The sequence below is a fragment of the Microcaecilia unicolor genome, chromosome 11 (assembly GCF_901765095.1).
Source record: "Microcaecilia unicolor chromosome 11, aMicUni1.1, whole genome shotgun sequence".
Classification (NCBI taxonomy): Eukaryota; Metazoa; Chordata; class Amphibia; order Gymnophiona; family Siphonopidae; genus Microcaecilia; species Microcaecilia unicolor.
Genome location: NC_044041.1, coordinates 178,662,653 through 178,675,566, shown reverse-complemented (window position 1 = coordinate 178,675,566; position 12,914 = coordinate 178,662,653). Strand labels below are relative to the sequence as shown.

The window sequence follows — 12,914 nt, the reverse complement described above, 5'->3', positions numbered from 1 at the left end:
AAGTAGCCAGCATATCCTCTTCTCTTCTATCTTCCTCTCCCCCAAGGTGATCAATATCTTTCCTTCCCTCTACTCCCCCTCTCAATTGGCCAACATTTCATCTCCCCTTCTCTACCTCTCCCCCCCCCCCCCCCAAAGTGGCCAGCATATTCCCATCCCTTCTATCTTCCTCTCCCCCAAGATGATCAATATCTTTCCTTCCCTCTACTCCCCCTCTCAATTGGCCAGCATTCCATCTCCCCTTCTCTACCTCTCCCCCTCAAAGTGGCCAGCATCTCCCCTTCCCTTCTATCTTCCTCTCCCCCAAGACGATCAGTATCTTTCCTTCCCTCTACTCCCCCTCTCAATTGGCCAGCATTTCATCTTCCCTTCTCTACCTCTCCCCCTCAAAGTGGCCAGCATCTCCCCTTCCCTTCTATCTTCCTCTCCCCCAAGACGATCAGTATCTTTCCTTCCCTCTACTCCCCCTCTCAATTGGCCAGCATTTCATCTCCCCTTCTCTACCTCTCCTCCCCCAAAGTGGCCAGCATATTCCCATCCCTTCTATCTTCCTCTCCCCCAAGATGATCAATATCTTTCCTTCCCTCTACTCCCCCTCTCAATTGGCCAGCATTTCATCTTCCCTTCTCTACCTCTCCCCCTCAAAGTGGCCAGCATCTCCCCTTCCCTTCTATCTTCCTCTCCCCCAAGACGATCAGTATCTTTCCTTCCCTCTACTCCCCCTCTCAATTGGCCAGCATTTCATCTCCCCTTCTCTTCCTTACCCCCCACCCTACATTCAACATCTCCCCCCTTCTGGACCTGCTACTGCCGCCACTGCCTTCCTACCTCCTTCAGTGCCAGCCCCAAACTTAAAGCGTGAACACTGTACAGGCTATGTAAGTGCAGGACTTCACTGAAGTGCTATCAAGTCCCATCCCTACGACAGGAAGTCTGCATCAGATGGGGGTGAGACAAAGTAACCCTTCAGTGCAGGCCTGTCCTTACAGGGTCCGCACAGCACTTGCTCTTCTTTAAGCTTTGGGGCCAGTGCAGGAGGATGTAGGGGGGTGGGGGTAGGGGCAGCAGTAGGAGAAACATTCTCACTTACACTGGATCTGTGCCACCAACCCCCAAATTTTGCCACTCTAGGCGGATACCTGGTTCACTTAGTACAGTGATTCCCAAACTGGGTTCCTGAAACTCTTCAGGAGTTCCACAAGAAATTAAATTATAGAATCTGTCTTGGGTATGAAAAAATATTTTAGGTGTTCCGCCAGTTTGGGAATCGCTGACCTAGTAGCAGAGCTGATCCTGCCAAAAAGGTCATCCGCAAAACCTGTAAGTGGTATTAGCATTATGTCTGCAGACTAACTATATAAAAAAAAGAGCAGTACAGTGGTGTAGGAAGGGGGGGGGGGGGGCGCGGGAGGGGCGGTCCGCCCCAGGTGCACGCGCTCGGGGGGGGGGGGGGGGGGTGCCGGCCCCGCTGGTTCCCTGCTCCCTCTGCCCCAGAACAGGTTACTTCCTGTTCCGGGCCAGAGAGAGCAGGGAACCAGCGGGGTCGACGCAGCTCCGAGTGACGTGCACTCGGGGCGGATCGGACCTCCCGCAGGTAAGAATGCAGTCCGGGGGGGGGGGTTGTGCTCCGAGGGGGGGGGTGCCGCAGGGGAGGGGGGTCGCGCCATGTTGCACCCGGGGGAGGGGGTGCGCAACGGCGACCCGCCCCGGGTGCCATTAGCCCTCACTACGGCACTGGAGCAGTAGTGATTTAACTCTCTATTCTCTTTTCCTCCTATCACCACCACGTACAAGTCCGGATAGTCTGGGGCAGTATTTCTCAAGCCAGTCCTGGAGTACCCCCTAGCCAGTCTTGTATTCAGGATATCCATAATGAATATGCATGAGAAAGAGATTTACATAGTAACATAGTAACATAGTAAACATAGAGGGGCATAATGGAACAGAAACGCCTATCTCCATGGGCGTTAATCTCCGAGAACGGGTCCGTGAAGGGGCGGACCGAACCGTATTATCGATAAAAAATAGACGCCCATGTTTTATTCGCCAATGTGTGAGCTGGGCGTTTTTGCTTTTCAGCGATAATGGAAAAGGAAAGTGCCCAGCTCAAAAACGAATAAATCCAAGGCATTTGTTCGTGGGAGGGGCCAGGATTCGTAGTGCACTGGTCCCCCTCACATGCCAGGACACCAACCGGGCACCCTAGGGGGCACTTTTACAAAAACAAAAAAACAGGTAAAAGAGCTCCCAGGTGCATAGCACCCTTCCATTGTGTGTTGAGCCCCCCAAATCCCCCTCAAAACCCACTGCCCACAAGTCTACACCATTACTATAGCCCTAAGGGGTGAAGAGGGGCACCTACATGTGGGTACAGTGGGTTTGGGGGGGTTGGACGACTAATAAGCATTAAGCAGCACAATTGTAACAGGTAGGGGGGATGGGCCTGGGTCCACCTGCCTGACGTCCACTGCACCCCCTAACAACTGCTCCAGGGACCTGCATACTGCTGCCTGGGAGGAGGGTATGACATTTGAGGGTGAAAATAAAAAGTTGTGAAACATCATTTTTTTGTGGTGGGAGGGGGTTAGTGACCACTGGGGAGTCAGGGGAGGTCATCCCCGATTCCCTCTGGGGGTAATCTGGTCATTTAGGGCACTTTTTGGGGCCTTATTCGTGAAACAACAGGGTCCAGGAAAAGTGCCCTAAATTCTAGCTACAAACGCATCCATTATCGGCGAAGGGCGCCCATCTCTGTTCGGGTGATAACCATGCCCCAGTTCCGCCTTTGACACGCCTTCGACACGCCCCCGTCCACTTTGTCCGCATCCGCGACGGAGTGCAGTTGAAAGCGTCCCAAATTCGGCTTTTGATTATACCGCGTTATTCGTTTTTGTGAGATAAACGCCCATCTCCCGATTTAGGTCGGAACTTGGGCGTTTTTCTCGTTCGATTATAAGCTGGATAGTAACATAGTAGATGACGGCAGAAAAAGACCTGCACGGTCCATCTAGTCTGCCCACGATAAACTCATGTGTATACCTTACCTTGATTTGTACCTGTCTTTTTCAGGGCACAGTAGGTACTGCATGCAAATCTCTCTGATAGGTATTCTTTATGGATGGCTGTCACTCCTCTCTAGCTCACCTTTTCTTCCTCCTTCTGTCCCACTCAGAGACTCATATTCCTGGTTTCTGTGAATGAATATTGGGATCATACGTGAAAGGAGGCGTGGTCTAAGAGCTGGAACACAGAAGCTGCATCCAGGGTTCTAATCCCAGCTCTGTCACTGAGTCTCTGTGTGTAACCTTGGGGGCAGCCACTTTGTCTCCCTAAGCACGAGCACGCATTATTAGTAAACAGAACTCGTTGCATTAATGCAATATCCCACTCTAGTAAATTTAGCCCTGTCTCTCTGTGCTAATCTCCAGCCCTACGTCTGGTTATAAAGTGACACACTGTGGGGCCGATGCTCAGAAATCCCCTGCTTACAGCCAACAGCATACACATCCCCATACCGCTGGAACAGTGCAGAAAACTAGCTCGCCAATGCTCAAAGGAAAGACTTGGACAATTCTTTAATTATAGATAATTTAACATATAAGTTGGAACCTTCATTAAAAAATCTTGGATATCACGTTGGATCAGAATTTGACAATGGGATCCCAAGTGAATTCCCTTGTTAAGAATTGTTTTTGGATTTTATATAATTTGAGAAGGATTCAGAAATACTTACATCAGGAAAAGTTCAGGTTGTTTAGGCTTTATTGCTATCTAAATTAGACTATTGCAATTTAGGGGTATATTTTCAAAGCGCTTAGACTTACAAAGTGACAGAGTAACCTGTGGAACTTTGTAAATTTAAGGGCTTTGAAAATGAGCTCTATAGTCTGTTTGGGTTGTTCAAAGCATTTATTACAGAGATTACAAACTTTACAGAACACTTCTATTTGTCTAATTTGAGTAGCCTAGTGGTTAGTGTAGCAGACTTTGATCCTGGGGATCACTGCAGCTCCTTGTGACCCTGGGCAAGTCACTTAACCCTCCATTGCCCCAAATATAAATAAGTATCTGTATATACTATGTAAACCACTTTAAATGTAGTTGTAAAAACCATAGAAAGGTGGGATATCAAGTCCCATTCCCCCCTCCCATGAACAAATTTGACAGAGTGACTCCATGGTACATTCAACTACATTGGTTGCCTATAGAAGCCAGAATTTTATATGTGCAACTAATTAATACCTTTTGTTTTACCTCTGTTGTCTGAGCATTTTATTTTTCCATTTGCTTTGGTCCCAGTGTTTCTTTTCTGCTTTTCTCTTGTCAGGGTGTCCATTTCACATTTCATCTCTCTCCGTGTCCACCATCCATCTTCCTTCTATGTCTCTAACGCATCCTGTCAAGCATCTCCCCTCTATGTCCCTATCCTTCTCCAGTGTTTACCATGTGCCCTCTAAGTGTCCCTATCTCTCCCTCTGTGTCCAGCATTATCCCTCTGTATACCTGTCCCTTTGCTCCCTCCATGCCTAACATCTTTTCTCTGTGTTCCTGCCCCATCCCTTGTCCAGTTTATCCCCTCTCTCTTCCCTTTCTCCCACACCCCCCAACTTGGAGCCAGCATCTCTTCTTCTCTCTCCCGTGCCTCCCCCTCCCCTAATTTGGTATCTCTCCCTCTCTCTTCCCTGATTCCCTGGTCCTTTCTCTCTCTCGCTCTCTCTTCCTCCATTTAGTCCCCCCCCCCCTCCTGGAGTCCAGCACCTCTCCCCCTTTCTTTTCCCTTCCCAACCTGGTCCATTATCTCCATGCCTTACTCTCACATCTCCATCAGATATCAAAACACAGTGGGCTGCCAAGGGGAAAACATCCCAGACCATTGCGTGCACTTGAAATACACTACTCAACTGCAGCCAAACATCTCAGCATGTCACCAATCCACAGCACTAACGCTCTTCATAACAACTCTTCTCCCAAACTGAAGACAAAACTCCCGACAAAGATCCTTGTTTCGCCAAACCCTCTGGCTGCTTCAGGAGAAGGTTCCCAAATGCACATTTGGAAGAAGGGTTGTTATGAAGAGCGTTAGCGCTGTGGATTGGTGGCATCCCGAGATGTTTGGCTACAGATAATGGTCTGGGATGTTTTTCCTTTGGAAATCCACTGTATTTTGGTATCTGATGGCATTTTTTATGCCAATAATAATACTGATGACAGCAGTGATTAGCGGGTTTGCTTATGTTGTTTATACCTGTCGCTTAAGTTTGGGGCTTTTTCTCCATCTTTAATGATATAAACAGTTGGGTCCGGTAAAACTCCTTTAAGACCATGGTTGTTTTGCATTTGTCATATTAGTGTTTTCCTGTTTTCAATATTGTATGCTCAAACTGTGGAGGAGTGGCCTAGTGGTTAGGGTGGTGGACTTTGGTCCTGAGGAACTGAGTTCGATTCCCACTTCAGGCACAGGCAGCTCCTTGTGACTCTGGCCAAGTCACTTAACCCTCCATTGCCCCATGTAAGCCGCATCGAGCCTGCCATGAGTGGGAAAGCGCAGGGTACAAATGTAACAAAAATAAAATAGATACTATTGGAGATTCTACATGGAATGTTGCTATTCCACTAGCAACATTCCATGTAGAAGGCTGCGCAGGCTTCTGTTTCTGTGAGTCTGACGTCCTGCACGTACGTGCAGGACGTCAGACTCACAGAAGCAGAAGCCTGCGCGGCCACATTGGTGATCTGCAAGGGCCGACTTCTACATGGAATGTTGCTAGTGGAATAGCAACATTCCATGTAGGAATCTCAAATAGTAGCAACAGTGGAGGAGTGGCCTAGTGGTTAGGGTGGTGGACTTTGGTCCTGAGGAACTGAGTTCGATTCCCACTTCAGGCACAGGCAGCTCCTTGTGATTCTGGGCAAGTCACTTAACCCTCCATTGCCCCATGTAAGCCGCATTGAGCCTGCCATGAGTAGGAAAGCGCAGGGTACAAATGTAACAAGAATAAAAATAACTCACTTGGAGAAATTGCCCCCAAGATAATGAAAACATAAAACTGTACAGATTTATACATCAGACCTAGGAGTGTTCACACCCTCACAATACAGCTGCGGGACTGCTCATACTTCCACAATACAGCTTTTCACTCTCTAAGATGGGAGCCTCAACCTTGTTTTAAAAAACTTGCCCTATTTAGCAGCTACTATCCAGATAGACCATATCTGTTGCCTCTGGTTTGTTTCCTGCAGGATTCCCCTATTTAACCAGCTCAATCTTATGTTACTTTTTTTTTTTTTTTTGATCTGGCAGTTTCTTCCTGCTTTTTTGCCTCCAGCTCAGCTAGAAGCAGCACTGGGATCTGACACTTTGAGCCTTGAATCGCATCTTCCTGGGAAGATTCCCACTTTTATTCCCCTCCAAACTTACTTAGGTTCAGTCATGGCAGTGAAAGCCCTTGGTCAGGAGCCAAGCATCAGAGTCAGGGCCGGTCTTTGGCAGGGGCAACAGGGGCGGTTGCACAGGTCCTCGCACTCCTAGGGGCCCTGCATCTCTAGCACATCTGTCCTCCTGTCTCAGAACACCTCCCTGCTCTGTACCTTAATATCAGTGGTGTGCTGGAGCAGGCTCTCGAGAGCCGTTTGTTAAGTTTTTAAGAATTTTGGGAGCCGGTTTTCCATGGCTACTTTAACAAATGGATCCCAAAATGTGGGCTTGGGCCCCTCCTGAATTCTCTTTTACTTTGCTGGCGAGAGAGAGCCCCCTGTTAACAATTTACCAGCACACCCCTGCTTAATATGCATCCATATTTCAGTGGAAAGCATCAGGCAGTGGCAGCGATTTTTACATCCTTTCAGCTGCCGAGCCCAGAGCCTGCACGCTGCTGTGTCCCGCCTCCTTTTGATGTCACTTCCTGCTTCCACAAGGGTGGGATGCAGCAGCAAGGAGGCTCTGAGCTTGGTAGCTGACGAGATATGAAAATTACTGCCGCCGTCTGCTGCTCTCCACGGAAACGTGGTGGATGCATATCAATGTATGGGGTAAGGTGGGGTTTCCTAGAGCTCTAAATTAAGCCATACAGACTACTGCAATGGAATCTATGCAGGACGTAAAGAATGACTTACAAAGAAACTACAGACCGCCCAAAACAAAGCAGCCAGATTGATTTTTGGTAAATCAAGATTCGAAAGTGCCAAACCCCTCCGAGAGAAACTGCATTGGCTCCCAATCAAGGAACGTATTACCTTCAAAATCTGCACCCTGGTCCACAAAATTATTTATGACGAAGTCCCAGGATACATGACAAACCTAATAAATCTACCATCCAGAAATATAACCAGATCATCCCGAACATACTTAAATCTCCACTGCCTCAAATACAAATCAACCTATCCATCCACCTTCTCCTATATAAGTACACAACTACGGAATGCACTGCCAAAAGCTGTGAAAACAATCCACAATCATCTCAACTTCAGGAAATCACTAAGGCATACCCCACGGATCCAACATAAGTCCCTACATCCTGCAACACCACCAAACCAAGGACCGTATTGGACACTTATACCCTCCCTACCTTTAACCCCTTTGTGCTTGAAACACATGATCCTCATTCGACCACTACACTATTTTGTATTTGTATATCTACCGGACTGGCGACCGCCTTTATGGTACATTGCAAGCCACATTGAGCCTGCAAATAGGTGGGAAAATGTGGGGTACAAGTGTATTAAATAAATAAATAAACCTCCTTTTAAACTGATAAATTATGGCTTATGGTGGTGGGCGCGGGTCGGGGGTGCGGGTGGGAGGGCCCACTGAACTGATCTGCACAGGGCCCCGCAATTGCTAAGTGGCCCTGATGGTCCTTCTGGAATCCTGCAACTAGAGACTCTGAATCTGGCCAGTTAGTTTCATGGCTGTCAACTTCCCCTGCCCCTAGAGGCTGTGAGCACTGCCTCCGAGTCCACGGCATACTGAGCCCCAACCAACCTTGTGAGCAGAAGACATGAGCTGAAAATTGAACTCGGGTCCGTTTGCATCATGACAGTGCCCTAAACAGTCACAGAGCTACCAGGCTGACCGCCCAGTATACCGGCCCTTCTCCCCAGAGCTGGAGAAAGTGTTCAGTGGTTCTTTTAACCAATGACTCTCTTGTCGCAGCTGCAGCCCCCACCCCCCTCCAATATATATTTTCTGTGCAACATAGTGGGCATCTCCCTTGTTCCCTGTCATCAGAAGAGCAGATATGGCTGTGGCTTTGATTACTTAAAGAGACAAAAAAAAAAGTAAGACCGAGATATTAAAAGTTACGCACTTAGCCTTAATTCTTCTCTAACTACGGAGTTCATTTTCAAATAAGAAAAACGTCTAAGAAGTGGTATAAAGCTGTAGAGGGAAGTGAGTTGATGTTCCACAGAGCCTGACAAAGTCATCAAAACTTTGGCCATTGTCGGGCACGGGCAGCAGGAAGAGTCCGTGCATCCTCACGAACTAAAGTTTTTTTGATATTTTGTTTGGACTTTGAAATAAAAATATTTCGGGAGGTTTTTCTGCCTATGGTGACAGCAAGAACTCCTAAGTGTTAACGGCTCTGGTGCCTAGAAAGAGTTTAATTACGAAGGAGTCTGTTGAGGCTTTTCCTCCCTCTTTTTAGACTATAATCTTGTTTAAAAATCTGATACAAATTGATTAAAGTGAATTAGGGTCTCATTTCAGTAATATCTATTAGAAGAGGATTATTTTTGAGTTGTCTCTTATAAATAATGACATGAAAATTAAACTGTAGTACATACCGTGTTTCCCCGAAAATAAGACACTGTCTTATATTAATTTTTGCTCCCCAAGACCCGCTAGGTCTTATTTTCAGGGGAGGCCTTATTTTTCGGGGAAACATCGGGTCGCCCCCCCACCTGAGATCGCCGGCTCCCCCCCTCGATCAGCGGCTCCCCCCGCCCTCAGTCGCTCCCGGAACTAACCTCTTAAACGCTTCCTTTCACCATTCATCTTCGCACTCGCAGCAAGCAGCAGGGCAGGCCACTCCTTCCTTCCGTGTCCCGCCCTCGCCTGACGTTACGTTATGTTACGTTATGTCAGGCGAGGGTGGGACACGGAAGGAAGGAGTGGCCTGCCCTGCTGCTTGCTGCGAGTGCGAAGATGAATGGTGAAAGGAAGCGTTTAAGAGGTTAGTTCCGGGAGCGACTGAGGGCGGGGGAGCCGTCGATCGAGGGGGGGAGCTGGCGATCTCAGGTGGGGGGGGCGACCCGATGTTTCCCCGAAAAATAAGGCCTCCCCTGCTAGGTCTTATTTTCGGGGGAGGCCTTATATTTTCAAATTGCAGCAAGACCTCTACTAGGTCTTATTTTCGGAGGATGTCCTATTTTCGGGGAAACACGGTAACAGCATAAACATGTTGAAGTTGATATCGAAAGCAATTTAACCAGTCAGAAAGAGCTCCTGGCCGGTTAATTTACTTGTTCGTGGCTAACCGGTCGTGTTCAGTGGCTCTTAACTAAGTAGTGCCGCTGAAAGTGTCCAGTTGGCACCCATTTGAAACCAGCTATTTTGGGGGTGATTCTGGGGTCAGAGTCAGCACATAGCTCGTTAAGTACACTTAACCAACCAACGTAACCACATAAATAGGACCACATAAAAGTCAGTCCTGTCTTTATATGGTTCATCATAGCCAGGAAAGGCTAAAGAGGTTAGGGCTGTTGAGCTTGGAAAACAGACAGATAAGGGGAGTTATAATTTATTTAGATTTTGCTCACACCTTTTTTCAGTAGTAGCTCAAGGTGAGATATATTCAGATACACTGGGTATTTCCCTGTCCCAGGAGGGCTCACAGTCTAAGTTTGTATCTGAGGCAATGGAGGGTTAAGTGACTTGCCCAAGGTCACAAGGAGCAGTAGGGGGATTTGAACTGGCCACCTCTGGATTGCAAGACTGGCGCTCTAACCACTAGGCTACTCCTCCAATCCACTGAAAATTGAGGTCTACGAAATCCTGAGTGGTGTAGAACGAGTAGAAGTAAATCGATTTTTTACTAATTCCAAAAGTACAAAGAAGTTACATGGAAATACTTTTAAAACAAATAGGAAGAAATATTTTTTCACTCAACGAATAGTTAAGCTCTGGAACTCTTTGCCAGAGGATGTGGTAACAGCAGTTAGCGTATCTGGGTTTAAAAAAAGGTTTGGACATATTCCTGGAGGAAAAGTCCATAGTCTGCTATTGAAACAGTCATAGGGAAGCAACTGCTTGCCCTGGGATTTGTAGTATGGAGTGTTGCCACGATTTGGGTTTCTGCCAGGTACTTGTGACCTGGCTTGGCCACTGTTGGATACTGAGCTAGATGGACCATTGGTCTGACCCAGTATGGCTACTCTTATGTTCTTATGTTCAGTTAAGTGCTGAATATCGCACTTAACTGGCTATGTTTTCGCCTGCTTTCTATACCTGAAATTCAGTGCCAGAGCCCAAACATGGCCTGGCATTGAATTCCAGGGGATAACGCTGGCAGCAGACAGCAAAATGCTGATCACCGCCTGCTGAATATCGGGCTCACAGTTTAAAATGAAAAGGGCGAAGATAGGAGACCCAAATTATGACAGTGAGGGGCATCATCGAAAGGCGCCGGCCAAATAGCTGGCAGAGCCAACCGTATTTTCAAAAAAGATGGCCGGCCATCTTTTTCTTTGCTAATACGGTTGGGCCCGGCCAAATGTCGGAGTTCGCCGGGGTTGAGATGGCCAGCCTCGGTTTTCAGCCATAATGGAAAAAAATGCCGGCGATCTCAAACCCGGCGAAATCCAAGGCATTTGGTCATGGGAGGAGCCAGCATTTGTAGTGCACTGGTCCCCCTGACATGCCAGGACACCAACCGGGCACCCTAGGGGGCACTTCTAAAAATTTAAAAAATATATATTAAAATAGCTCCCAGGTGCATAGCTCCCTTTCCTTGGGTGCTGAGCCCCCCAAATCCCCCCCAAATCCCACTCCCCACAACTCTAAACCATTACCATAGCCCTTATGGGTTAAGGGGGGCACCTACATGTGGGTACAGTGGGTTTTGGAGGGTTCCCATTTACTACCACAAGTGTAACAGGTAGGGGGGGATGGGCCTGGGTCCACCTGTCTGAAGTGCACTGCACCCACTAAAAACTGCTCCAGGGACTTGCATACTGCTATCAGGGAGCTGGGTATGACATTTGAGGCTGGCAAAAAAGTTTTTTTTTTTTTGGGTGAGAGGGGGTTGGTGACCACTGGGGGAGTCAGGGGAGGTCATCGCCGATTCTCTCTGGTGGTCATCTGGTCAGTTCGGGCCCCTTTTTGAAGCTTGGTTTTGAAAAAAAAGGGACCAAGTACAGCCGGCGAAATGCTTGTCAAGCCTGGCCTTTTTTTTTCCATTATCAGGCGAAGCCGGCCATCTCGTGAGCATGCCCCCGTCCCGCCCCTTCCCACCTTCACTACCCTACCGACACGCCCCCTTGATATTTCGCCGGCTCCGCGATGGAAAGTAGTTAACTCGGCCAAAATCAGCTTTCGATTATATCAATTTGGCCGGGTTAGGGAGATTGCCGGCCATCTCCCGATTTGTGTCGGAAGATGGCCGGCGATCACTTTCAAAAATGAGCCTGAGTGTGACATTTCAGGTGGTGTCAAGTTCTTAAGTTAAATTTACCTTTTGAGTGAAAGAAACCAGCTTGTGCAAGGAATGACTCTGACAGCAATTGGGTTTCTTGGTGTTCCACTATGAAATGTTGTCTTTCTTCACTTGGTCTTTGATCACTCGAAGCCAGGAAGCTACTGTCTTTATGAACACATTACCCAGGGAATGTATGTGTAAGCGGAAGCAGTACATTTGCCTTGAGTGAGAAGAGGAAATTCTAACACTGTTCTCTTTTCTTTCTGTTACAGCGATTGCCAAGCTGAAGGTAGGTTGCAAGATTGACTGTGTTTTGTGGGGTTAGGTGCAATGATTTTGGGACTGTCAAGTGGAAAGTTATCTACATGTGCGTGCTGGATGATTTGATACAGCAGCTTAAACTGATTTGAATTCAAATAAGAGTAGTGGAAAATTGCCAGGTGGAAGTTTATGTTATCCACACATATGTACTGGACAATTGGATACAACAGTATGAACTGATCTGAATTCAAACAAGGGTGGGTTCCCTCTTGCCAGGGATGAAAAGATTGTAAACATTTTTCACTGTCACAATAAACATGTGTACGATATCAACATTAGGAGTATGAAATAATATCCTTCCTCCTCTGTTCAGTATTATATATACATCATCAGATGTTTACATAACATATTTGATATGAAATTTGTGCTCCTGTGATGTTATATATTAATTTTAACTGCCAGACCCTTGACCATTCTTCTAATGTTTGGAGATCCCTTCTCATGATTTAACTCCCTCCAGGCTATCCACTCTATTGGCTATCTTCCTGTCAGCCGCAAAAAAGCAAACTTTTCCTTCTTACCCTTCAGCAATGTCTCTCACAAATATATTAAAAAGAATTGGCTCCAGCACCGACCCCTGAGGCACTCCACTGCACACCTTGCTTTCCTCTGAGCAGATTCCCTTTACCACCGCCCTCTGTCGCTTGTCGGTGAACCAGTTCCTATCCAGTTCACCACTTTGGGTCCTAAGTTCAGCCCTCTCAGCTTATTCACAAGTCTTCCGTGAGGGACAGTATCAAAGGCTTTGCTGAAATCCAAGTAGATTACATCTCGCACATGTCCTTCATCCAGTTCTTTAATCACCCAGTCAAAGAAGTCAATAAGATTTGTTTGGCAGGATTTTCCTTTGGTAATGCCGTGCTGCCTCGGATTCTGTAACCCGTTGGCTTCTAGAAAGTTAACTATCCTTTCCTTCAGCATTCTTTAGTATGGTGATGCCTTGGGGTAATTTTTCCA

The 12,914-nt window shown here is 47.3% G+C and overlaps 1 protein-coding gene across 2 annotated transcripts in view; it reads left to right on the top strand.

Annotated features, from left to right (window-relative positions):
- Positions 1 to 12,914, top strand: part of PLEKHG2 (pleckstrin homology and RhoGEF domain containing G2) — a 108,930-nt gene that overhangs the window by 74,175 nt on the left and 21,841 nt on the right. For both annotated transcript variants that reach the window (XM_030218089.1, XM_030218087.1), the window contains one exon: positions 11,909 to 11,925. In XM_030218089.1, the coding sequence (XP_030073949.1) occupies positions 11,909 to 11,925 (17 nt within the window). The remainder of the gene's footprint in view (positions 1 to 11,908; positions 11,926 to 12,914) is intronic.